This window comes from Lissotriton helveticus, chromosome 1_1, assembly GCF_964261635.1.
Source record: "Lissotriton helveticus chromosome 1_1, aLisHel1.1, whole genome shotgun sequence".
Lineage (NCBI taxonomy): Eukaryota > Metazoa > Chordata > Amphibia > Caudata > Salamandridae > Lissotriton > Lissotriton helveticus.
In genome coordinates, this window is record NC_136057.1 from 744,868,643 (window position 1) to 744,893,325 (window position 24,683).

General features: G+C 45.8%; 1 protein-coding gene across 4 annotated transcripts in view; it reads left to right on the forward strand.

Moving 5' to 3' along the window:
• Window positions 1-24,683, forward strand: part of TWF1 (twinfilin actin binding protein 1) — a 251,500-nt gene that overhangs the window by 195,616 nt on the left and 31,201 nt on the right. For all 4 annotated transcript variants that reach the window (XM_078674280.1, XM_078674278.1, XM_078674281.1 and 1 more), the window contains one exon: window positions 4,145-4,295. In XM_078674280.1, the coding sequence (XP_078530406.1) occupies window positions 4,145-4,295 (151 nt within the window). The remainder of the gene's footprint in view (window positions 1-4,144; window positions 4,296-24,683) is intronic.

Here is a 24,683-nt window from a genome sequence, read left to right on the forward strand (position 1 = left end):
TGACTCCGAAGCTGCTGGGCCTCATGGCCTCCTGCTTGTGACGCATGCCCGCTGGCATAAGGGACCTTAAATTCCAGTGGGCGCAGCATTATGGGAATCTCTCCGACATTGTTCAGATCTCGGAGGGTACTACAAAAGAACGGCAGTGGTGTTACTGAACCGCGATTGAGTCCGTGGCAGACCTCTTTCCCTTCTGCAGCCAGATCTGACAGTAGTAACACATGCGTTAGTCCTGGGATGGGGCGGACTTCTGGGAGCGGTGAAGATCAGTGGCCTCCGGTGTCTGGTGGAATCTGGACTCCACATCAATCTATTGGATCTCCAAGCTATCCAGCTGGCATTGAAAGCTTTTCTACCCTCCATCAATGGAAGGCTAGTGCAGGTGTTCACAGGCAATACCACCGTCACGTGGTACTGCAGCAAACAGGGCAGAGTGAGGTTGTGGACCCTCTGTCAATAGGCCCTGTGACTCTGGACCTGGTTGGAATGTCAAGGCATTTACCTGGTGGTTTATCAACTGGTGAGCTCTCTGAGCCAGGGCAGACAAACTCAGCCGAAGATGCCTACCGGATCACAAATGGCGTCTCCATCCGGTCTTTTTCTGCAGTGGGGAAAGCATTGGTTAGATCTGTTCACCACAGCTGAGAACACACAATGTCAGCAGTTTTGCACGATGGAGTTTCCAAGGCAGCTCCTGATCAGAGACACTTTTTGTCTCAACTGGATCTCAGGCCTCCTGTACGCCTGTTCGCCCATACCCCTCCTGCCCAGAGTTCTCAAGAAGAGCAGTAACAACCGGGCCCAAGTTATCCTTGTAACTCTGGACTGGGCTCGGAGAGTTTAGTATCCTGCACTGTTGAGCATGGCTGTCGGCCCTCCGATCAGGCTGCTCCTTCAGGAGGATCTTCTGTTGCAGCAACAGGAGAGGGTTCTCCACCTGAACCTGTCAACCCTCTGCCTTCATGTGGAGATCAGAGTGGCAACAGTTCACAGGTTTTGATCTTCCACCCAAGGTCTGTTATGTTATCTTGGCAGCTCGGCGTCCCTCCGCCAACACATTATAGGCAAGCCGTTAGAATACATTTGTGGCATGGTGTGCTGAGAAATAGGTTGGTCCTTTATCTGGTCACCTTTCCAAGGTTAATCTGTTTATCCTAACCCTGGTCCAGCAAGGCTCTGCATTGGTCACACTGAAAGGGTATTTATAAGCCTTCTCTCCAAGTCCTCTACTTGGTTTTTACTTTCTTAATGTGCACTCCTTTTGATTCGCTTCATTCTTGTCCTCTAAGGCTCCTCACCATCGAGGCGTCTTTCCTGTTGGCAATTACATCTGCCCAGAGGGTCAGTAAGCTACAGGCATTGTACTCTCAGCCTCCCCACATTTCAATTTTCCTCGACAATCTAGTCCTTCAGTCTCAAGCATCCTTCTTGCCGAACATAGTCACCCCGTTCTACGAAGGCCAGTCCATCACTTTGCCTACCTTTTACGCTCAGTCTCATCCCTCTAAGCAAGAGGAGAGACTCCATCAGCTGGACCCAAAAAGAGGGTTGTCATTCTACCTTGACTGCATAAAACCTTTACACGTAGACAATCAAGTCTTTGTAAGGTATGTCGGACCAAGAAAGGGCAGGCTGTGCAAAAACTGACCATCTCCAGATAGATAGTATTCTCCATTAAACGCATTGGCCAAGAAGCAACCCACAGAGAGTTTGCATGCTCATTCCACCAGAGCAAAGGCTGCGAGCACTGCGTTAGCATGTGAAGTTTTGGTCCTGGACTTCAACCAGGCAGCAACTTGGGCCTTACTGACACATTCACTAAACACTACTGCCTGGACAGTCAGGTCTGTCAGGATGGGGACTTTGCACATTCAGTCCTGCAGGACTTTCTGGTTGAAATCATGTACACAGACCAACCTCCTGGAAGGTATTGCTTGGGTACCTGTTATAAAGTATGGAATCTGTGAACAATTGACTAGACTCTACTTGGCGCAGCTAGAAGCCAGCAGACAGCTCCTGACAAAAGCTAGACAAGACTGGCAAAGGGAGTTAGGCGGAATCATTGATGACAAAAGCTGGAAATATTGTTGTGAAATGATGAAAGCTGTGTCACAAAATGGCAGACACAGGCTAATACAATTCAAATTCATTGAGAGGATCTACTACACCCCAGAGCGGTTACATAGGAACAGGATTCTGACTACAGCAGAGTGCCATAGGTGTGCAGACCCACTAGCTAATTTTATACATATTGCCTGGCAGTGCCCCGAAGTGGCAGCCTTTTGGGAGGCCATTTTTAGAGAATTAGAGCAGATAACGGTGACTACACTAGAGGCGGATCCGTTTGTGGCCCTACTAGGATACACCAAGGATATTGGCAAAACAAATTGCAAACTGATAGCGGTGGGGCTGCTATTGGCTAAGCGTTGCATAGCGATGCATCGGGCCAAGGTCCTGGTCCCCACAATTGTAATGTGGCATAGAGACATGACCTATTGCAGCACACAATCGAGGCATATAACGACCTACTCCCACTACGCAATCGACCTAAAAACATATGGAACAGTAGTACTCATACTTAACACAGAGAGGAACGCTAGAGCAGGTGGGAGCTAACGCGCAAGAAACACAGCACGTGGAGATATTAGTACAAAACCAATAAAAGCTTTCAGAACACTCATAATAAGGCAGAGTTCGAGATTATGACAGACTGCATTTGAGCATCGTGGCCCGGGGCACTGGGGTTTCACTCAGCAATTAAAATTGCTAAGATTGCGTTGTATAAACGGGCGCTATTAACGTGCATGCAGTACAACAAGATTAAAGAGTGAGCATGCATTAAGTGTTCGCGATGCTTTTTTCCTGTTTGCAATCGCTGTTTGCATGCTCGTGGGAAATATCTCGCGAACACACATGTTGAGAACGCGAAAAAGCAAAAAATTCCGCAAAGACGCGGAACGCAGAATTTTGGGCAACTCTGCGTTCTCCGCGGAATGCGAAATTACCCAAATTCCGCAAATTCCACGAGCGGAACGGAATTTACCGCCCAGGCCTACTTTTAGGCCTGAGCTGCATGGTTCAGGGCCTCTGCAGAGTGGTATACGTCTATAGTGGTGGTGTATATTTTGAGAAAGTCCTCATGTTTTTCTGCCAACCAGTAAAGTTCAATCAGTTAATCAACCAATCAGTTATCTTGTAGAGCCTTAGAAGCTAATACAAAATAGCTAAATATAGAAACAAGTAAATAATAATGAAATATCGAAACTAGTACATAATAAATGAATATTCCTTTTGTGCACCTGATACCAGATGGGAAAATGTGCCTACTTATTTCTAGAATTAATTTGTAATCTTGCATGCGTATTGAACAATGGGAATAGTTTGGAGAACCTCAGGGTCTACAGTCTGTTTTTCCATATGCATGCCATTAGTGCATATTTCAGACGTCACGAATTTCAGGGGTCCATCTACCTGATCGGCCCTTTAGAATTAGAAGGACAATGCTATCTGAAGGTCCCCACCACTAAAATGGCAAAAGGTATTTCTGCATAGAGTTTCACCTGATTAGGGAACCCATTCTCTATCAACAATAGCAGGTGCAACTTTGTCTTTTATTTTATTTTATAAATTTTTTCGACAATCCCTTTTATAACTTCTTTTGTTCTTTCTCCATCCTGTGAAGTTCAGAAGATTGATTGGCAATTGATAAAGAGCGAACAAATGCCCAAGAGCATCAAGGCGTTAGTGAGACTAGTCTACTGCGTAAGATGAAGAATTACATGGTCCTAGCCTGAAGGAAACATTATAAAGAAAAGAGCTAGGTCTTCAAAGCCTTACGATAAGGAAAGTGGGCTTGCAGACAAGAAATGCAATAAGAGCTTTCCAGAGCCACAGAAAAGCAGAAAAATAGCACTGAATGACTTTTTACTTCAACCTTTACTGATATGTATTACAGATGATCTCATATATTCACTCTTAAAGGTGTTTTCCTTTTTTTGAAATTTTATTTAAATGTAACATTATCCTTTGCTACCCTAACAGCACATGTTCATTTGTCTGGTTACATTTATCAACACATTCATTGCTATCGATGGAACTGTTTTTAAAACATTTGCTTTCTTATGTCAATTTCTCTTGTTAATAGGAAATAGATATAAAGAAAGAAACTATTGGACTGGCCAGCATAGAGAAAACTGAAGTAAAGGATTTACCAAAGAGGATTCCAAAGGATGCAGCACGCTACCATTTCTTCCTGTATAAACATCCTCATGAAGGCGACTATTTGGAGTCCATAGGTATTTCACTTATTTAATCCCTGTATTGGTATTTACTCAAAAGTCCGGCATAAAAAAACAGTACGATGCTTACAAAACAGCTGCAGAATTTTACAGTGATAGCTCAGTTTCTCAGAGTTAAATGGCTAACATTCACAATTTGATACTGAAGTGGGTCAAATCATTGCATAATTTCGGGGGGTAACCACTGCCTGGTAAATATGTTTCTCAAGCGTAGCACATGTATCCATTCTCTGGAGTCATACTGAAAGGGAGTTGCTGAGGTAGAAATCCAGTGCCTGGCAATATTCAGCTTGGCCAAAAATAATTCACCACTATAAGTGTACAAGAAAACCTGCCTCTTCCAAAATTTCCAGGAACTACATTTTTGGGGATAAGTCAGCAGGGAGTTGGAGGACATTAGTTCAAGTCTGAGAAAGAGAAGCCCTATATGCCTGGATCACATCTGCACCCCCAGGTCACTTGAAAGGTCACTGGCATCTGAAGCATTGCGTGGAGGAGACCACCCATTTTGAAAAGGCTGTCTGATGTAAAATACACCTTCTGCATATAGATCAGTAGTTTCTTAGCCATTGTTGGCTCTCTCATTCGAGTGGCTCTGGCCTACCTCGCAGGCAAGCTTCACCTAGAGTAACCTTGCTGTGTCACATGCCATGGTTAAGTATACCTGTGAGGCTTTCTTCCACCGTAGATGGCTCGTATCTATGGTTTTATTTTAAAGTATTGTTTGTTCTAGTTTATGTACATGGCAACAACATTTTTACGTTGAAGGTTAATTTGATACAGGTTTGCTTGGGAGAGTGGAAGGCGTTTCAGGCAGTCAACAACCGTTGGGGAGAGTAAAGAATAGCCACATTCATCTTTTGGTAGTTATTTAGTAGTTACTTTAATCCATCCATATTCAGTTTCCCCTAATGATGGGATCACAGTTAAATTAATGAGAGACGGGGAATGGTTCATGCACAGTTATAATCCAAACATTGAGGGGGCCTTACCTGATGATTCCCATCACTGTATGCTGTGGATCTAGTAGGAGTCAAATACTAGCAAGATCAGCATATTTTCTGTAGCTTTTTGAGGAGTAAGTGGGTTGGCTACCTTCTGAAACCTGATTTAAAGCTGTCTCTGAGCCAGGACCTTTGGAAGTATGTTTAAATGCATTGATATGGCATGCTTTAGGGTGAGAGAGAGAGAGAAAACTTTGTTTATTTAGACCATAGTCTAAACACAATTAGGATCCAGATTGTGGTGACAATATGAATTCTATGACAAATATATAAATAAATTACCTTGCATAAAAAAAACTCCCTCAAACAATCATAATTCATTGAACACAATGTACAAAGACATCTAAATCCATAAAATTCTCATTAATGGGGGAACACTAAAAACATTTAAAATCAATGCCCCTCCTTTAGTTTCTCCCTTATCAAGTCTTTTGTTGCTTTCCGAAATTTTCCCAATGCAATTGCAATATCTAGAGATGGCATATCCGTAAAAAGACAAACTGCTTGGGCACGTGAGCTTAACTTGTTTTTTTTAAATATTGGACGTAAAAACAGTTTCCGTATGGCTAAAGCCAATGTGCAAACAAGTAATATATGAAAAATGTCATTTCTTATTCATAGCCCACATTTACAAATACCATCTGTTTGAATCAATGCTGCCTTTATTTTTTCTTCCGTCTTCCAGGGATTAATACCAAAACGGATGCTTAGAATTTCATGTCTTAACCCTTTATTGTGAAATCGTGCTCTCAATTGGAAATTAGGAGCATCCCCTGGCGCTCCACTCTATGATAAATTCAAGTTGATTCAAAGAAAAGTTCATACAATGTTTTGATTAGACGGAATCATATTTTATATGCATAGATTCAAGTTGTCAAGTATTTCATTCAAATTGTAAAGTTCATTGGGTAATGTTCAAATTCAAAAACAACACATTTTCAAGTCCGATGCATTTCGGGCTACTTGCCCTTCATCCGGGACAACAGCTAGAAGCAAGCCAAAAAATACTATTCAAATCACTGTAAATATCATCTGTTCTACAAAACATATGCATTTCATGCCGTGTGTATAACTAAAACTGTAAAAAGTGCCCGTGAACGTAGTGCTCTCCCCTAATGTGCGAGCATGCAAATCTTAAACGGAACCATAATAGACTCACGTGTTGTTCATTACGATCTCACTCGAACTTTGCAAATGGTGCTAGGGGTTAAGTAAAGATACAGATAAATATACAGTTTGAGCTAACGGTTGTGCCAAAAGACTTGACTGCCCTGGTTTAGTTAACTTACTTTATGTACGCATAGCGTCTCTTGTGTGTATCAAGCGAATTCTGAATCGCGTCTGGCGCGAGGCAGTTCAAAAGGTTGCAACCATTTGTGGCAAGTATAAGATACCTGTGAGCTCGCTATTTTCAAGTAAGACACAGCGTGATTGGGTGAAGTGCCGATCATGTGATCGGGAGTCCACCAATCGGTGGTAAGCATTGTGAAATATTAACAAAAAGATGTGTAAAGGTAAATACACATTAAAGTAAACACATGATCAATGAAATGTACTTGGCTATACAGATCAGCCACCAATAAATTCCAACCAAAGAAAAAAGGTCATAAAGAGTTATAGTCATTATTATAGATAACATGCTAATTCGATGCGGCCATTGAGACCGTTCGGCTTGCTGGAATTTAGTAAATAAATCCAATGGGTCTCTCTTTGAAGGAGAAAGTGGTTATTGTCTCTACCTTCCAACTTCTCAATAGTTTCAAGAACCACGTACTGAAGTTGAGAAATGTTGTGATTGGCTTCAGAAAAATTAGTCGCTACTGTAGATTTCATGTTTTTGGTTCTTATGTTCGACTTGTGCTCATTGAGTCTGATTTTTATTTTGCGTTCGGTCTTGCCGACATATACTTTGCCACAAGGGCATTTCAACATGTATATCAAGTTAGATGTGTCACAGGTCGCGTTCACTTTCAATTTGATTTTGTGACCCGTCATTGGATGAACTATTTGGTTTCCTCTCATTATGTTGTTGCAGTTGCCACATTGCAGACAGGGGCGGGTTCCACGATATTATTTGGAATCAACTGTAGTAGATTTCAACATTTCCCCAAAATTTCTATTTCTGGTGAAAGCAAAAATAGGCGGATTATCAAAGGCCTGTGTTAAGTCAGGCTCTGCTTTGAGGATATTCCAGTGGTTCTTAATGATTTTTTTGAAGTTGAAACTCGCAGTGGAGTATTTAGACACTACTGTCATTCTATCTGACTGAGGTTTGTGTTTGATAGTCAGTAGCTCACTTCTTCGTAGATCTTCTACTTTCTGTTCGGCTTCATTGATTAAGGTCTCTGGATACCCTCTTGTACGAAATCTTTCGCCCATCTCTCTGATGGTTATTTTTGCTTTTTCTGAGTTTGAAGTAATGCGTTTTACCCGCATCATTTGAGATAGCGGTAGGTGTCTTTTCAAAGATTCTTGATGGAAACTGCAGTAATGAAGGGTATTATTCCTGTCAGTGTCTTTCCGGAACATTTCAGTTTCGATTTTATTTTCAAGTGGATTCACTCGTACGTCTAAGAAAGTGATGGACTCTGTAGAGATCTCCCAAGTGAATTGTATCCTTTCCTCTTTCTTGTTTAGTTCCATTAATGCCTGTTCTAATGAGTCAGTCGAGTTCTTCCATAGGATGAAGAAGTCATCGATGTAACGTACAAACATATTGAGATTTTCTGTCCAGCGTGGGTGTTGGACCTGCGATGGGCAAGCCCAGCACAAAGGGGGTAGCTTGGCTCAAGTGACAAGGCAAGTGAAGGCTGTAGTGTTAAGCCGGCTCTGACCCAATAATAACTCCTTGTACATCCACACCAAAAAGAAGGACACCACACCACTGCTGTAGAAAAATACGATTCCTTTATATAAAAGTTCTTTGTTGTAAATAGGGTTGACTGGGAAAGCACATATACATTTCTTTTGGTCATACAGTTCTGGTAATAAATAGTATTAATAAATAGAATAACTTCAGGAATGAGTATCAGAATAAATATCAGAATAAATATCAGAATAAATATCAGAATAAATATTGGTTCATTTAAATAAACAACCACATGTTTCTTCTGGAATCGCTGCCACCAATTAAATACTTTAGAATCATTACATGTGCAATACGTTTCAAGTGGGAAAGATAACTCTTACAGTTTATGCTGTTTTCAATGACCGGGTATACGGCTTCTCTGAGCACAAAATAAGGTTTGGGACTCTTTAATAATCATTCAGGACGTATGCGCGTATATCTAAAAGGCAAGGAAACACAGTAAATACATAATTTGCACTCGGCGGTCACCAGGATAGGAGCTCTGCTTTTGCCGGTGAAGTCTATGCGCGCCTACGGGCTTTAGCACCACTAGAGCACAGGCGGCACCAGTTCAAAGTCTTTAGACTGACGAACGGGCTGCTGGAGAGGTCACACAACCTTCGCGCACAGTCAAATGAATGCCGGTTCACAGTTCCTTCACAACGCTGCATTCACTATGAAGAAACGGGCCCACCTCACATCGGCTGCAATCAAAATACGATTCAGTCGGGCACAGCACTTCTCTCGTCAGCGACGGGGCTCTCAGGGGCTCCACGGACCTCCCTCCGACTTCCGCATACAGGGTGGTTCCCGCCCACAGCTACAGCTCCCGGGTCACTGGGGAGTGGCAGAGACGCTAGTCCCGCCCAACGAAGGCCGGCCTTTCCCCGCCCCGGCGCACCACCTCACCTTCAATCTGCGCAGGCAGCACTCTACGCTGGTGGGCCTCAGAGACGTCCGAGCTCCCCTCTAGAGGCACCTGTCGCGAAGGGGGCACAGCTGACGATCGCGGTCGCGGCGAACTTGCTCTCGCGTCGCGACTCGATAAATCGATCACAGTTCACCACCGGGGGGGGGCGGGGAGGCACACTAATCTGGCCACAGTCTTTGGGGGCAATGAGGTACTCGCTGGGCAGGCGCTGTAGGCGCTAGATCACTTCTCACGTAGCTGACTGGAACGCCAGTCAGACACAACGCCAGAAACCCTTTGCTGCTCTACTGCCTGCGCTACCAGCCACCTCAGGGGTCAACAGGGCAGGTGTCAATCTGGTGTCAAGTCTGGAATCTCTTCTCATAATCATCTCATCTTCAATCATCATCTCCATCTAAAATGGCCGCCAGGGACTGGGCCTTATATAGCCAGTGCCCTGGGGTACTGGCACGAGCCAGAAGGTTCTAGAACCTTCTGTGGCTGTGACAATGACATGGCACTCTTGAGGGGTATTTAGGACACTCACAGCCACCGTACTGGGGTTCTAGAGCAGCCATTTTGTGTACCTGAGGAAAATAAAGGAATTCCTGTCAGAAATGCGCGCCAAACAAAGGGCGCCAAAACCTCAAAAGGCCAGGGTTCATGAAGGCTCCAATGGGAGTCACTTCACATGAGGAAAAAGGGGTGTCCACCATTTTAGGTCCATTTATACTGGTTGACAACCCCAGTTTGTAATGCCACAGGTTTGGGCCAGGCGCCTTGTAAATAGGTGCCACAAACCTTGTGAGCAACTGGGCGTCAAGGAACATCTAACCTCATGAGACAACACATAAAAAGTCCTGGTAGACAAATAAAAAGCGACAAATTTTGGGAGGTACAGGGGAACAAAAGAAATCATAGTGGTGAGGGGACTCTCAGAAGCAGACGGGTCGAACACGCGTCCCCCCCAGCTGAAAGTGGGGAGAGCTACCCAACCCCTTGGGAGTCCTCAGCACTAAGGCGGAAATACCTGGAGAGACCGTCGGCATTGGCGTGGTCAACTCCGGGCCGGTGTTCCACCCGAAAGTCCATTCCCTGTAGGGAGATAGACCACCTCAACAGTTTGGGATTTTCCCCGTTCATTTGCATGAGCCAACGAAGGGGTCGGTGGTCTGTCTGAACAAGGAAGAGTGAACCAAACAAATATGGTCGCAGCTTCTTCAGTGCCCAGACCACCGCAAAGGCTTCCCGCTCGATGGTACTCCACCTCTGTTCCCGGGGAAGCAGTCTCCGTGACAGAAAGACCACGGGTTGATCCAGACCCTCTTCATTGAGTTGCGATAGCACCGCCCCAATGCCAATGTCGGATGCATCTGTCTGGACAATGAACTCTTTTTAAAAATCTGAAGCCTTCAGGACTGGAGCTTTACACAATGCTTGTTTCAGAGTGTCGAAGGCTCGCTGGCAAGCCTCCGTCCAAATGACTCTCCTGGGTTGCTTTTTGGCCGTGAGTTCTGTAAGGGGTGCCACGATAGTGCCATACCCCTTCACGAATCGTCTGTAGTAACCTGTGAGGCCCAGGAAGGCTCGGACCTCAGTCTGGGTCTTGGGGGGTTTCCAGGCCATGATTGCCTCAATCTTCGCCTGAAGGGGCTGCACCGTTCCCCGGCCCACCAAGTGTCCTAAGTACACTACCGACCCCTGCCCAATCTGACATTTGCTGGCCTTGATCGTCAAGCCAGCCCGTTCCAGGGCCTGGAGAACGGCTTGCAAGTGCTGCAAGTGATCCTCCCAGCTGCTACTGAAGACAGCTATGTCATCCAAGTAAGCAGCAGAGAATGACTCCATCCCGGTGAGGATTGTGTTCACCAGCCGCTGAAAAGTGGCAGGAGCGTTCTTGAGCCCAAAGGGCATGACGCAAAACTGGTAGTGTCCATCAGGTGTGGAGAAGACTGACCTTTCCATGGCTCCATTAGACATGGGAATCTGCCAGTACCCTGCAGTGAGGTCAATGGTACTGAGATATTGGGCAGCTCCCAACCGGTCAATCAATTCATCCGCCCGAGGGATCGGATGAGCATCCGTTTTGGTTACCGAATTTAGTCCTCGGTAGTCCACACAGAATCTCAATTCTGGTGTTGTGCCAGGTGGGGCAGCTTTAGGAACTAACACCACCGGGCTAGACCAAGGGCTACTTGAAGGTTCGATGACTCCTAGCTCCAGCATCTTAGCTACTTCGCTTTGGATACTGGCCTTCACCTTGTCAGACAGCCGGTAAGACTTTGACTTCACAGGTGGGCTGTCCCCTGTGTCCACGTCATGGGTACACAGGTGGGTCTTACCCGGGACAAGGGAGAACAGAGGAGCGAATGACCCCAAGACCTGGCGACATTCCTCCTGCTGCTCAGAAGTCAGGGTTGGCGAGAGTTTCACTCCCTCCACTGACCCATCCTTTTCTTGAGACGCAAAAAGGTCGGGGAGAGGCTCTGTGTCCTCTTCCTCCGATCCGTCAGTCACCATAACCAACATGACTTCGGGCCTCTTGTAGTGGGGCTTGAGGCGATTGGCATGTAACACCCGATGCGGATGCCGAGGGGTCTTTACGTCCACCAGATAGGTAGACTTGCCCTCCTTCTCCAATACCTCATAGGGGCCTGTCCAACGGTCCTGGAGGGCACTCAGCTCTCCAGGCTCCATCACCCACACCTTCTGGCCAGGCTCCAACTACACTGGGTGAGCGTTGTGGTCATACCACGCTTTCATAACTGCCTGACTGCCTTCCAAGTTGTCAGAAGCTTGCTTCCACAACTTAGCCATTTGGCTTCGGAAGGCCAGCATGTAGCTCACCACATCCTGGGGAACTTTCCGGGGAGACTTTTCCCAGGAGTCCCTCACCAGGCTGAGAGGTCCACGTACAGGGTGCCCGTACAAAAGCTCAAAGGGGCTGAAGCCCACTCCCTTTTGCGGCACTTCCCTGTAGGAAAAGAGCAAACAGGGTAGGAGGACGTCCCATTTCCTCCGCAGGCTTTCGGGTAGACTTCTGATCATACCCTTCAAGGTTTGGTTGAACCTTTCCACAAGACCATTGGTCTGTGGGTGATAAGGAGTGGTGAACCTGTAAGTCACTCCACACTCCTTCCACATGGCCCGCATATATGCTGACAGGAAGTTGGTCCCCCTGTCAGACACAACTTCCTTGGGGAATCCCACTCGGGTAAAGATCCCCATCAGGGCCTTGGCCACTACTGGTGCAGTAATGGTTCTCAGAGGAATTGCCTCTGGATACCTTGTGGCGTGATCCACCAGGACCAGGATAAACCTGTGACCGGATGATGTAGGTGGATCTAGGGGCCCAGCAATGTCGATGCCCACCCTTTCAAAGGGGGTGCCAACGACGGGAAGTGGTTCCAGGGGAGCCTTCAGCTTCGTCCCTGTTTTCTCACTGGCTTGGCATGACACGCACGACCAACAGTATGTGTCGGACGCCACCCTCATTCGAGGCCAATAAAAGTGGGGGACAAGCCGGGCAAAGGTCTTGTCCTGACCCAAGTGTCCTGCCAAGGGAATCTCATGAGCCAACTCTAATAGGAAGGCTCGGTAACACTGTGGGACTACCAGGGCCCGTGACAATCCGTGCACTGGCGCCCTGGGTTTACTGTAGAGGAGACCATCCTCCCAGTAAACACGATAGTTCCCAGACTCGTTACCTGCTGCCTGGGCTTCAGCCTGTTGCCTCAGACCCTCGAGGGTGGGACATTCCCTTTGTCCCTTGCTCAGTTCCTCCCTGGATGGTCCTCCTTCCACTCGCCACTCAGCGGGGATAGGCAAGTCCTCCAACGGAACCATGTCCTCCTCCGCGGACTCCGGGTCCACCTCCACAGGTGGCCTATCCGTCTCACGGGGCATGGACATCGAGGCAGGCTCCTCCTGTCCTCGAAATGTTCCCTCATCAGCAGCTGGGTGGGCCATTGTTCCAGGCTCCAACCCACGCGACTTCTCCTCCCGAGCAGCCGCAGACCTGGTACTCACACAGGCCCAATCAGGTGTACCCAGCATCTCAGTATGAGTCCGTTATTCCACCTCCTTCCAAGCATTGTGCTCCATATCATTGCCCAGCAGACAATCGACTGGCACGGCGGGGCTTACGGCAACTCGAAGTGAACCTGCAACCCCTCCCCACTCAAAGGGAACCTCGGCCACAGGATAGTGGCCCATTCTGCCGTCGGCCATCGCGGCTGGATGAAGTACGCCTGGAATCACCTGCTCTGAAGACACCAGATGACTCCTTACCATAGTCATACTGGCTCCTGTATCTCTCAGAGCTTCCCCTCTATGGCCATTGATGGTGACCATTGCCCATACTTGGTAGTATTTGAGGGCACCTGGATCTTTGGAACCACCTCCCGATCACCCAGGGACACTAAGGTGACACCCGCCCACTCCCCCCCCTTAACTAAGGGCATCTCCTCCCCGAGCGCTACACTAGCGACTCCCGGGGCCTTTCCTCCAGTGGGAGGGGGTGGTCTCTTTGGGCATTTCACGTCTCCCTTATAATGTCCAATACCACCGCACTCATAGCAATGGATAACCCTTGGCTGCTGACTCTGGCCAGGATTAGGGTTCTTCTGCGGGTTAGCCTTAGAAGTGGAGAAGAAACTTTTTCCCTTAAAGGTATTTTGGGGGCCTTTGGAGAACTCCTGCTTCTTGTTATCTCCCCCCTCTTTCTTCGGGGGAGCGCCCTGTCCGGACTTCTGAGAATCTCCTCCCGTCCCCTTCGTGGACACTCGGGTACTTGCCCAAATGTCCGCCTCCTCAGCAAGCTTACGGGGCAAGTAAGTTTGCTGTCTACCAGGTGTTGCCTCAGCTCGGGAAGACATTTCTCGAGTAGATGTTCCTTGAGTATCAGGTCGTACAACCCTCGATAGTCCTCCACCTCATTACCTTGGACCCACCCATCCAGGGCTTTCTTAGCAAAATCCAGGAAGTCAACCCAATTCTGTGAGCTCAGCTTGTGGCTGCCCCTAAACCTTTGCCGGTTTTTCTCGGGGGTCAACCCAAACTTCCTGATGAGCGCCACCTTCATGGCGGGGTAATTAACCTGTTCCTTCCGGTCTAGGGCCAATAGGGCATTCCTACCTGTCGGAGGCATGTACCGGTATAATCCACCACCCCAATGCTTCTCATGGATCCCATGGGCTCTTAAGGAGACCTCATAGGCTGCCAGCCACTTGGCTATGTCGTCTCCAGCGGTATAACTGGCGACTACGTCCTTGGGTAAATGGGGCCTGGGCTCCCTGGCAAATTCCTTTGACTCGACACCCTTCGTAGTGATGTTAGGGGCCTGGAATTCGAGTTCTCGTAGCTTGAACTCGTGTTCCATCCTTTTCCTTTCCATCTCCAGCTTGGACTCATGTTCCAACCTCCTCCCCTCCCTCCTTTCTTCCAACTCCATTTTTGCTATTTCCCACCTTAACAGTCTTTCCTCTCTCCTGTCAGCTAACTCGGTTTCTGACAACCCTCTCGATGACGCACTGCTGCCCTCCCGTGAGGTTGCCTTGGGGCTGATTGACATCTCACCCACCCCCGGGGGACATTCCGCAGTCCTATCAATGACAGTACCTCTGTCCGATTCCTCCTCCTCCACCGTTCCCTCAGTGTGTGCTTCCACCCATGCTCGCAGACTAGTACGGAGCTCCTCTCTTTTGGCCCCTCGCCTGACAAACACTCCCCTCTCCTGACAGAAATCCTTGAGCTGTGCCACAGTATAGGTCTCCAGCTCTGACATTTCGAATTCCATCTTGTCAGTGAAAAGTGTGGATAACCACCCCGAAGTAGGTGACCAGGATAAGAACTTTGAGGGTCACTTCCACCCACCTCCAGGAAAGAATTTGGAAAAAGCAAAACGTTGAATTTGAGGGCCGCTAGGAGAAAACTCCGGGTGTGTACCTGTGGTGCACACTGAATTATTATGGGGTACAAAACAAGCACGGCTCGCAATCCCACCCGCTGAGCACCAATTTTATGTTGGACCTGCGATGGGCAAGCCCAGCACAAAGGGGGTAGCTTGGCTCAAGTGACAAGGCAAGTGAAGGCTCTAGTGTTAAGCCGGCTCTGACCCAATAATAACTCCTTGTACATCCACACCAAAAAGAAGGACACCACACCACTGCTGTAGAAAAATACGATTCCTTTATATAAAAGTTCTTTGTTGTAAATAGGGTTGACTGGGAAAGCACATATACATTTCTTTTGGTCATACAGTTCTGGTAATAAATAGTATTAATAAATAGAATAACTTCAGGAATGAGTATCACAATAAATATCAGAATAAATATCAGAATAATTATCAGAATAAATATTGGTTCATTTAAATAAACAACCACATGTTTCTTCTGGTATCGCTGCCACCAATTAAATACTTTAGAATCATTACATCTGCAATACGTTTCAAATGGGAAAGATAACTCTTACAGTTTATGCTGTTTTCAATGACCGGGTATACGGCTTCTCTGAGCACAAAATAAGGTTTGGGACTCTTTAATAATCATTCAGGGCGTATGCGCGTATATCTAAAAGGCAAGGAAACACAGTAAATACATCATTTGCACTCGGCGGTCACCAGGATAGGATCTCTGCTTTTGCCGGTGAAGTCTATGCGCGCCTACGGGCTTTAGCACCACTAGAGCACAGGCGGCACCAGTTCAAAGTCTTTAGACTGACGAACGGGCTGCCGGAGAGGTCACACAACCTTCGCGCACTCTCGACAGCGACGGGGCTCTCAGGGGCTCCACGGACCTCCCTCCGACTTCCGCATACAGGGTGGTTCCCGCCCACAGCTACAGCTCCCGGGTCACTGGGGAGTGTCAGAGACGCTAGTCCCACCCACCGAAGGCCGGCCTTTCCCCGCCCCGGCGCACCACCTCACCTTCAATCTGCGCAGGCAGCGCTCTACGCTGGTGGGGCTCGGAGACGTCCGAGCTCCCCTCTAGAGGCACCTGTCGCGAAGGGGGCACAGCTGACGATCGCGGTCGCGGCGAACTTGCTCTCGCCTCGCGACTCGATAAATCGATCACAGTTCACCACCGGGGGGGGCGGGGAGGCACACAAATCTGGCCACAGTCTTTGGGGGCAATGAGGTACTCGCTGGGCAGGCGCTCTAGGCGCTAGATCACTTCTCACGTAGCTGACTGGAACGCCAGTCAGACACAACGCCAGCAACCCTTTGCTGCTCTACTTCCTGCGCTACCAGCCACCTCAGGGGTCAACAGGGCAGGTGTCAATCTGGTGTCAAGTCTGGAATCTCTTCTCATAATCATCTCATCTTCAATCATCATCTCCATCTAAAATGGCCGCCAGGGACTGGGCCTTATATAGCCAGTGCCCTGGGGTACTGGCACGAGCCAGAAGGTTCTAGAACCTTCTCTGGCTGTGACAATGACATGGCACTCTTGAGGGGCATTTAGGACACTCACAGCCACCGTACTGGGGTTCTAGAGCAGCCATTTTGTGTACCTGAGGAAAATAAAGGAATTCCTGTCAGAAATGCGCGCCAAACAAAGGGCGCCAAAACCTCAAAAGGCCAGGGTTCATGAAGGCTCCAATGGGAGTCACTTCACATGAGGAAAAAGGGTGTCCACCATTTTAGGTCCATTTATACAGGTTGACAACCCCAGTTTGTAATGCCACAGGTTTGGGCCAGGCGCCTTGTAAATAGGTGCCACAAACCTTGTGAGCAACTGGGCGTCAAGGAACATCTAACCCCATAAGACAACACATAAAAAGTCCTGGTAGACAAACAAAAAGCGACACATTTTGGGAGGTACAGGGGAACAAAAGAAATCATAGTGGTGAGGGGACTCTCAGAAGCAGACGGGTCTAACAGTGGGTCATTTAAAATGTATTGCGTTTCGTATGATTTCATGAAAAGGTTTGCATATACCGGTGCTGCGCTATTGCCCATGCTTGTTCCAATCAGTTGTTTATACCAGGTGTTGTCGTACTTGAAGTAACTATGGTATAGCGTGAAGATAGTCAATTTCATGAGGAAGGCTTGTAGTTTTGGATCATAGTCAGTGGTGAGTATAGCCTCTTCCATGGCTTCTATGCCCAATCCATGAGGGATCGACGTGTAAAGTGACTTGACATCTGCGGTGCAGAGTACCAATTGTTCTTGATCGTTCAATTCCAGAGCGTTTAACTTGGATAAAAAATCCGTGGTGTCTCGGATATATGTAACCATATTTTGTACCGTTGGTTGCATTAACCGATCAATGAACTGACCGATTGGTTCATGCAAACTATTTCTTGTTGATACAATTGGACGTCCAATTGTATCAACAAGAACTGTAACCACTGACTATGATCCAAAACTACAAGCCTTCCTCATGGAATTGACTATCTTCACGCTATACCATAGTTACTTCAAGTACGACAACACCTTGTATCAACAACTGATTGGAACAAGCATGGGCAATAGCGCAGCACCGGTATATGCGAACGTTTTCATGAAATCATACGAAACGCAATACATTTTAAATGACCCACGCTGGACAGAAAATCTCAAGATGTTTGTACGTTACATCGATGACGTCTTCATCCTATGGAAGAACTCGACTGACTCATTAGAACAGGCATTAATGGAACTAAACCAGAAAGAGGAAAGGATACAATTCACTTGGGAGATCTCTACAGAGTCCATCACTTTCTTAGACGTACGAGTGAACCTACTTGAAAATAAACATAAGAACCAAAAACTTGAAATCTACAGTAGCGACTCATTTTTCTGAAGCCAATCACAACATTTCTCAACTGAAGTACGTGGTTCTTGAAACTATTGAGAAGTTAGAAGGTAGTGACAATAACCACTTTCTCCTTCAAAGAGAGAACCATTGGATTTATTTACTAAATTCCAGCAAGCCGAACGGTCTCAATGACCGCATCGAATTTGCATGTTATCTATAATAATGACTATAACTCTTTATGACCTTTTTTCTTTGGTTGGAATTTATTGGTGGCTGATCTGTATATCCAAGTACATTTCATTGATCATGTGTTTACTTTAATGTGTATTTACCTTTACACGTCTTTTTGTTAATATTTCACAATGCTTACCACCGATTGGTGGACTCCTGATCACATGATCGGCACTTCACCCAATCACGTTGTGTCTTACTTGAAAATAGCAAGCTCACAGGTATCTTATACTTGCCCCGAATGGTTGCAACCTTTTGAACTGCCTCGCGCCAGACACGATTCAGAAATCGCTTGATACACACAAGAGACGCTATGCGTACATAAAGTAAGTTAACTAAACCAGGGCAGTCAAGTCTTTTGGCACAACCGTTAGCTCAAACTGTATATTTATCTGTATCTTTACTTAACCCCTAGCACCATTTGCAAAGTTCGAGTGAGATCGTAATGAACAACACGTGAGTCTATTATGGTTCCGTTTAAGATTTGCATGCTCGCACATTAGGGGAGAGCACTACGTTCACGGGCACTTTTTACAGTTTAAGTTATACACACGGCATGAAATGCATATGTTTTGTAGAACAGATGATATTTACAGTGATTTGAATAGTATTTTTTGGCTTGCTTCTAGCTGTTGTCCCGGATGGAGGGCAAGTAGCCCGAAATGCATCGGACTTGAAAATGTGTTGTTTTTGAATTTGAACATTACCCAATGAACTTTACAATTTCAATGAAATACTTGACAACTTGAATCTATGCATATAAAATATGATTCCGTCTAATCAAAACATTGTATGAACTTTTCTTTGAATCAACTTGAATTTATCATAGAGTGGAGCGCCAGGGGATGCTCCTAATTTCCAATTGGGAGCACGATTTCATAGTTTTACTGGACGTCCCAGACAAGAGACGCCTCCCGGGCAGCATACCTCAAGAAACTATAAAACAGTGAATCCACATATACTAATCTTCGTATTGAACACAGCTGTGCGACTTTCCACATTTTCATTGTTTAACCCTTTATTGGGCAGAATATCCAAATACGGGAACTAAGCTTCATTTGCCTATGAGCTTTTTAGCCACTGGACCGATTTGTTTCGCTCACGTATAGTCTAGGTTCTGCGATCTTGACTATGACTGCCCTTGAGCATTCTCTTTGTAAAATCTACTTCCAGGGATGGCTGCGAAAGTCTCAACTTAAGGCCCCCTGCTATTTTCTGGAGGTTTCTTACCTCCTTTGCCCAACTAAGGCTACTTGTTTGGATCTCCTCTCTGCACCATTGTTAGACCTTCTGCACACAACCTGGGTCCTCGCATTTAAAGAATCTTGCCAAGGACATTTGGGTCTGTATGCTCCATGCTGTTAACCCTAGCTCCATTCTGATTGCTTGGATCATTGTGCTGCTTGGCAATGACAATAGCATTTTTAAAACCTTTCCTTCTTCACGATTCCACTCGCATTTATCACTCAGGTAGAGAACTTTTGCCCCGTACAGTACTTGCGGGGGGATCATTGCTTCAAATGCCTTTAACATAGGTCTGTGTGACATACCACCATATTATTTATTACATTTTTTCAGCCCACAGACTGAAGAGAAAGCTTTCGCTTTTTGGGCCTCCAGGTGAGTGCTCCATTTTAGCGCACTGTCATACCAGAGGCCTAAGTATCTGTATTCTTTGACTATCTCCAGCTTGCCTTGACCTAAGAGCCAATTAAAATTATTACCTCTCTTCCCAAAGCACCAAACCTTTGTTTTTTCCAAATTTACAGTTAAAAGCTTTCTATTGCAGTAGTTTTTAAAAGCATGTAATTTCCTTTGGAGTCCTATTTCTGTTTGATCAAGGATCACAAGATCATCTGCATAAAGAAGGCAGGGCACTTTGTTTCCACTCATTCTAGGGCTTGCGCTTCTTTCTACTTCTAATGCTACAGGGAGATCTGCTAAAAAGATTGCAAATAACAAGGGTGCCAAAACGCACCCCTGTCTGAGGCTGTTCCCTACAGATATCTTATGAGTTAATGACCCCTGCGTGTCTCTAATGACCTGGGCCCAATTCCTTATATGTAGCTCTTTAAAATCATCAATATGCCATCCGGTATTCCGTATTTTATCATATCTTCCCAGAGACAATTACGGTCCACAGAGTCAAAAGCTGACCGAAAGTTGACAAAGCAACAATACAACTTCCCATTTTGCTCTATCGAATTCCGGGCCAATGCCCACAGGGCGAAGCAATGGTCTATAGTGGAGTGTCCTTCTTTAAATCCCCCTGTTCGACTTAAACAATAGATCCCTGTTTAACTTACCTAATATTATTTTAGCAAAGATCTTTTCACCAATATCAAGTAAGTTAATTAATCTGTAATTCTTTGGGGCATGAACATCCCCTTTCTTATGAATCGGCCTAATTATCTCTCCCTTCCAATTTATTGGGATCGTCCCCGATTCTAAGATCACTAAAAACTTAAGCGAGAAGAATTCTGCCCACCAGGAGGACTTTGATTTTATTGTCAGCGCTGGTAGGTTATCAAGGCCTGCAGCTCTTGTTAGATTCAAGGTCTTTATCGTGTTAAGCACATTTGCTACTGAAAAATCTGGTTTTAGGTCCTCTACCAGGCCTCCCCAGTCCCCTGATACCTCCTCTTCAGTTTCTCTCCCCGGGAATATAGTTCCAGCAAATAATCCTCCCAAGCACCCTCTTCCACCACACAATTCATTGATGCAACCGAAAGGTCTGTTGCTGATTGTACCAGCTTCCAGAACTGTTGTATGATCTTAGATTCGATTGCCTCAAAAAAATTTCCCCAACAGGCTTCCTTATGGGCTCTTTTAGTACTATGAAGTAGCATGGTGTATTCTCTCTTTAGCTTGACGAGGTTTTCGACCCTGCACTGATCGAATTTTTTGCGCAGGCTACGCTCTTCTCTCCTTAGTTATCTTTTCTTGTTTAGGCAGTCTGTGTTGAACCATTTTCCTTGTCTAACCAGAGTGTTTTGTTTACTCTTATTGGCTTTTGCATCAGTTCTGAGTTCTACACGGATGCTTTGTATCACTTGATTTATTTTCTCAACATACCATGCCAAGTTTAGGTCACTCACACATCCTAGGTCAATATTTTGTTGCAACCTGGTTAACCTTTCTATATATTCTTCTGTTAACCGTGTTGTTATGCGCTTTGGGTAATCCATCTGTTGTATAATTACTTTATCACAGGCAATCTGATGAAAGTTTGCAAGCTCTAGTTCTATTATATTGTGGTCACTGCCTTCCATGTGGCTGATCCTGAAGTCCTTTACTAATACACAATTCCATGCTGACATAAAAACATAATCTATGGGGGAATTTTATGTCCCCTGTTTAAAAGTGTTCTTTGCCGGGCGGTCTTTATTTTTTATTTTTTATTTTATTTAAAAGGTTTTATATAGCGCTACTGGACCCAAGAGTATCAGAGCGCTTTACAAGGCAGGTAAGCATATTATGACAGAATAAACAATGTGCAGTTTGCTAACATAGGGTAAGAAATAGCAATCAAATGCGAGATGGTGGCAAGGGGCAGACAGATAAGATAAGGGGGCGAGGGATATTGAGATTGGAGCGATAGAAGAGGGTGTAGAGAGGGGGAGGGAGAGAAAGTACCGAGGGAGTGGGGGTGGGTAGAGGAGAGAACTACAGGAAAAGAGTGAGCAGAGTCAAATTCAGTGATATTAATTACCCCAGTATTTGTTGAGAAGAAGAACTTTGAGTCTTTTTTTGAAGAGAGGGTAGGAGGGGTTGCAGCGAAGATCTTTGGGGAGAGAGTTCCAAATCGTGGGAGCATTACCAGAGAATGCACGAGCTTGTGTCTTTTTACATTTAAGTCTAGGAGGGATTATGACAAGGGAGTTAGTACTCCTCAGGGATCTGGCGCATCCTGCTTTTTGTAGTTTGTCCGAAAGGTAAGAGGGGGTATTTTGGTGAAGAGCTTTGTGAGTGATACATGCAATCTTGTAAGTAGATCTTCCTTCTATTGGGAGCCAATTGAGACTTTTGAGGACAGGAGAAATGTGGTCAAATCTTTTACAGTCCGAAATAAGTCTAGCAGCTAGGTTGAGAACCGATTTGATCGGTGCAAGGTGGACTTTAGGGGTGCCGGCAAGTGTGGCGTTACCGTAGTCAATTCTGGAAAGGACAAGCGATTGGACAACGATCATCAGCTGGAATAAAAGGTTTAATTTTTTTGAGGTGGTGAAGGGTGAAGAGAGCACCTTTAGCTGCATTTTTAATGTGGGGGTTAAGATTCAGATTAAGATCGACGCTGATGCCTAGGGATTTGACAGAATTAGAGATGGAGAGGGAGCAATTAAGTGCTTTGATGTCAGAGATCCAGAGTTGGATAGGAAGGGAGTTGTTTTTAGGAGTGAAAAGGATGATTTCCGTTTTTTTAGGGTTCAATTTGAGATGATTAAGATGGAACCAGGTTTGGACTTTATTCAGGGTATCATTGAGGTGAAGAATGTCATTGTGGGATTTGATCCTGTAATAGAGTTGGGTATCGTCGGCATATAGGTGTAACTGATTTTAGCATGTTTGAGAATGAGGGTGAGTGGCTCCATGAATAGATTGAATAAGGTTGGGGAAAGGATAGAACCTTGAGGGACCCCAAGAGAGACTGCTTGAGGTTTGGAGAGGCAGTGATTGAGCTTAATTTGTTGGGAACGATTTTGAAGGAAAGAGGAGAACCATTTGAATACAGTGCCCTTAAAACCAAAGCGATCTTTGAGAATATTAAGGAGGGTGGGATGGTGGACAGTATCAAATGCAGCCGAGAGGTCGAGGAGGATAAGTAGTGAGGATTCACCTTTGTCTAATGAGCGATGAATGTCATCTGTGATACTGAGCATAGCAGTTTCAGTACTGCATCCCTTTCTAAAACCAGATTGAAAAGCATCAAGGAGATTGAAGGAGACAATATGGTTATCTAATTGAGACAGGACACATTTTTCGAGTGCTTTAGAGAGGAATGAAAGGTTTGAGATAGGTCGTAGATTGTTACGGTCATTAGGGTCAGCAGAGGTGTTTTTGAGAATGGGAGAGATTTGGCCTAACTGAAGGAAAGCAGGAACACAGCCAGTGGAAAAAGAGGAGTTGATGATATTGGTCCATATTGGGGCGATGATGAATTTGAGTTCTTGAACCAAATGGGAGGGTAGAGGATCTTTGGTATGAGAGGATGGCTTGAGTTTAGAAATTATGTTGATGATAGTGGTTTCTGAAACCAGACAGAATTCACTCCAGGAAGCATTGTTTTTAGCATGGTGGTCAATGTGAGTAGAGTCAGGTTGGCGGGGAGTAAGGAGGGGTTGAGAGAGATTGTGATAAGTGGGAAAGGAGGATAAAAGTGAAGGAATGTTCAGGGGGGGGAATTGGCCGAGGGGGTATTGGAGTGAGAGAGGGGGGAAGAGAAGGATAATTCGATCGTGCTGACTTTATTTGAAAAGAAGCTGGCGATTTCTTCGCATCTTTCCACAGTGGCTAATAATTTCGGAGGGTCAGAGGAAGTTTGTTTTTTAACGATATTAAAGAGTTCTCTGGGTCGGTTTCTAGCCTGGTCAAGTTGTGAACGGAGGAAGGAGGCTTTTTCATTGAAAATATGTTTTTTGTATTTAGCTCGGGCAATTCTAAGGAGAATCAGATTATCAGCGGTGGGCTGATTCCTCCAGGCACATTCTGATTGCCTGAGGGCCCGTCTTTCATTGTTAAGGTCGGAGTTGAGCCACGTTTTAGGGGGGATGTTTTTTTGTTGTTTGAGTTTGATTGGGGCAATTAGGTCGAGGGCATCAAGAATGGAGTTATTGTAATGTTCAGTTAGGTCATTGGTGCTGTGAGAGAGAGGGGGGAGAAGTAAGCATGTTTTAATTGAGGATTCTAATTCCCCAGGTGGAATGAGGTGTAGATTATGAGTAGGTTTCATAGGTAAACTGCCGATGGGGGAGGGGCGGGTAATGGAGCTACTCAAGGAGAAGAGGATAAGGTGGTGATCCGACCAGTCTACGGGGAGGATCTTAGAGAGAGAGGCCAGATTCTTGTTAGTCAAAATAGCATCAAGGGTGTGAGTCGGGGATTGGCAGAGTTGGGTCAGGTCAGTGGGTGATCATTTTTATTGCAATGGATGTTGTAATCACCTAGAAAGATATTCTTGGAGTGGGAGAGCGATGCTTGGATAATAAGATCAGACATCTCCTCAGTAAAAGAGATACAATTTCCAGGGGGGGTGGTAAATGGTGGGTAACCGAATGGTGGGTGAGCCAGGAATATTGAGATCAGCGCAAAGGTACTCGAAGGAGGAAGGGTCTTGTAGATGGACTAGCGAGAGAGTAAGTTCATCTTTAAAAATTAGGGCAAGGCCACCTCCTATTTGATCGATTCTATCTTTCTTAATGATGGAATAACCTGGGGGAATGAGCAAGTCGAGGATAGGAGTTGAGTGGGGTTTGAGCCAAGTTTCGGTTAAGAATGCAATGTCAATATTTTCACTGAGAATGGTTTCAGCAATCTCGATTGCGTGGCAGGAGGCGGATCTGCAGTTGATCAGCATGCAACAGAGGGGAGTGGGGTCTGGCAATTCGGTGGGGGGACAACGGGGAATAGGTCTAAGTTGTTGAGGGGGTCTAG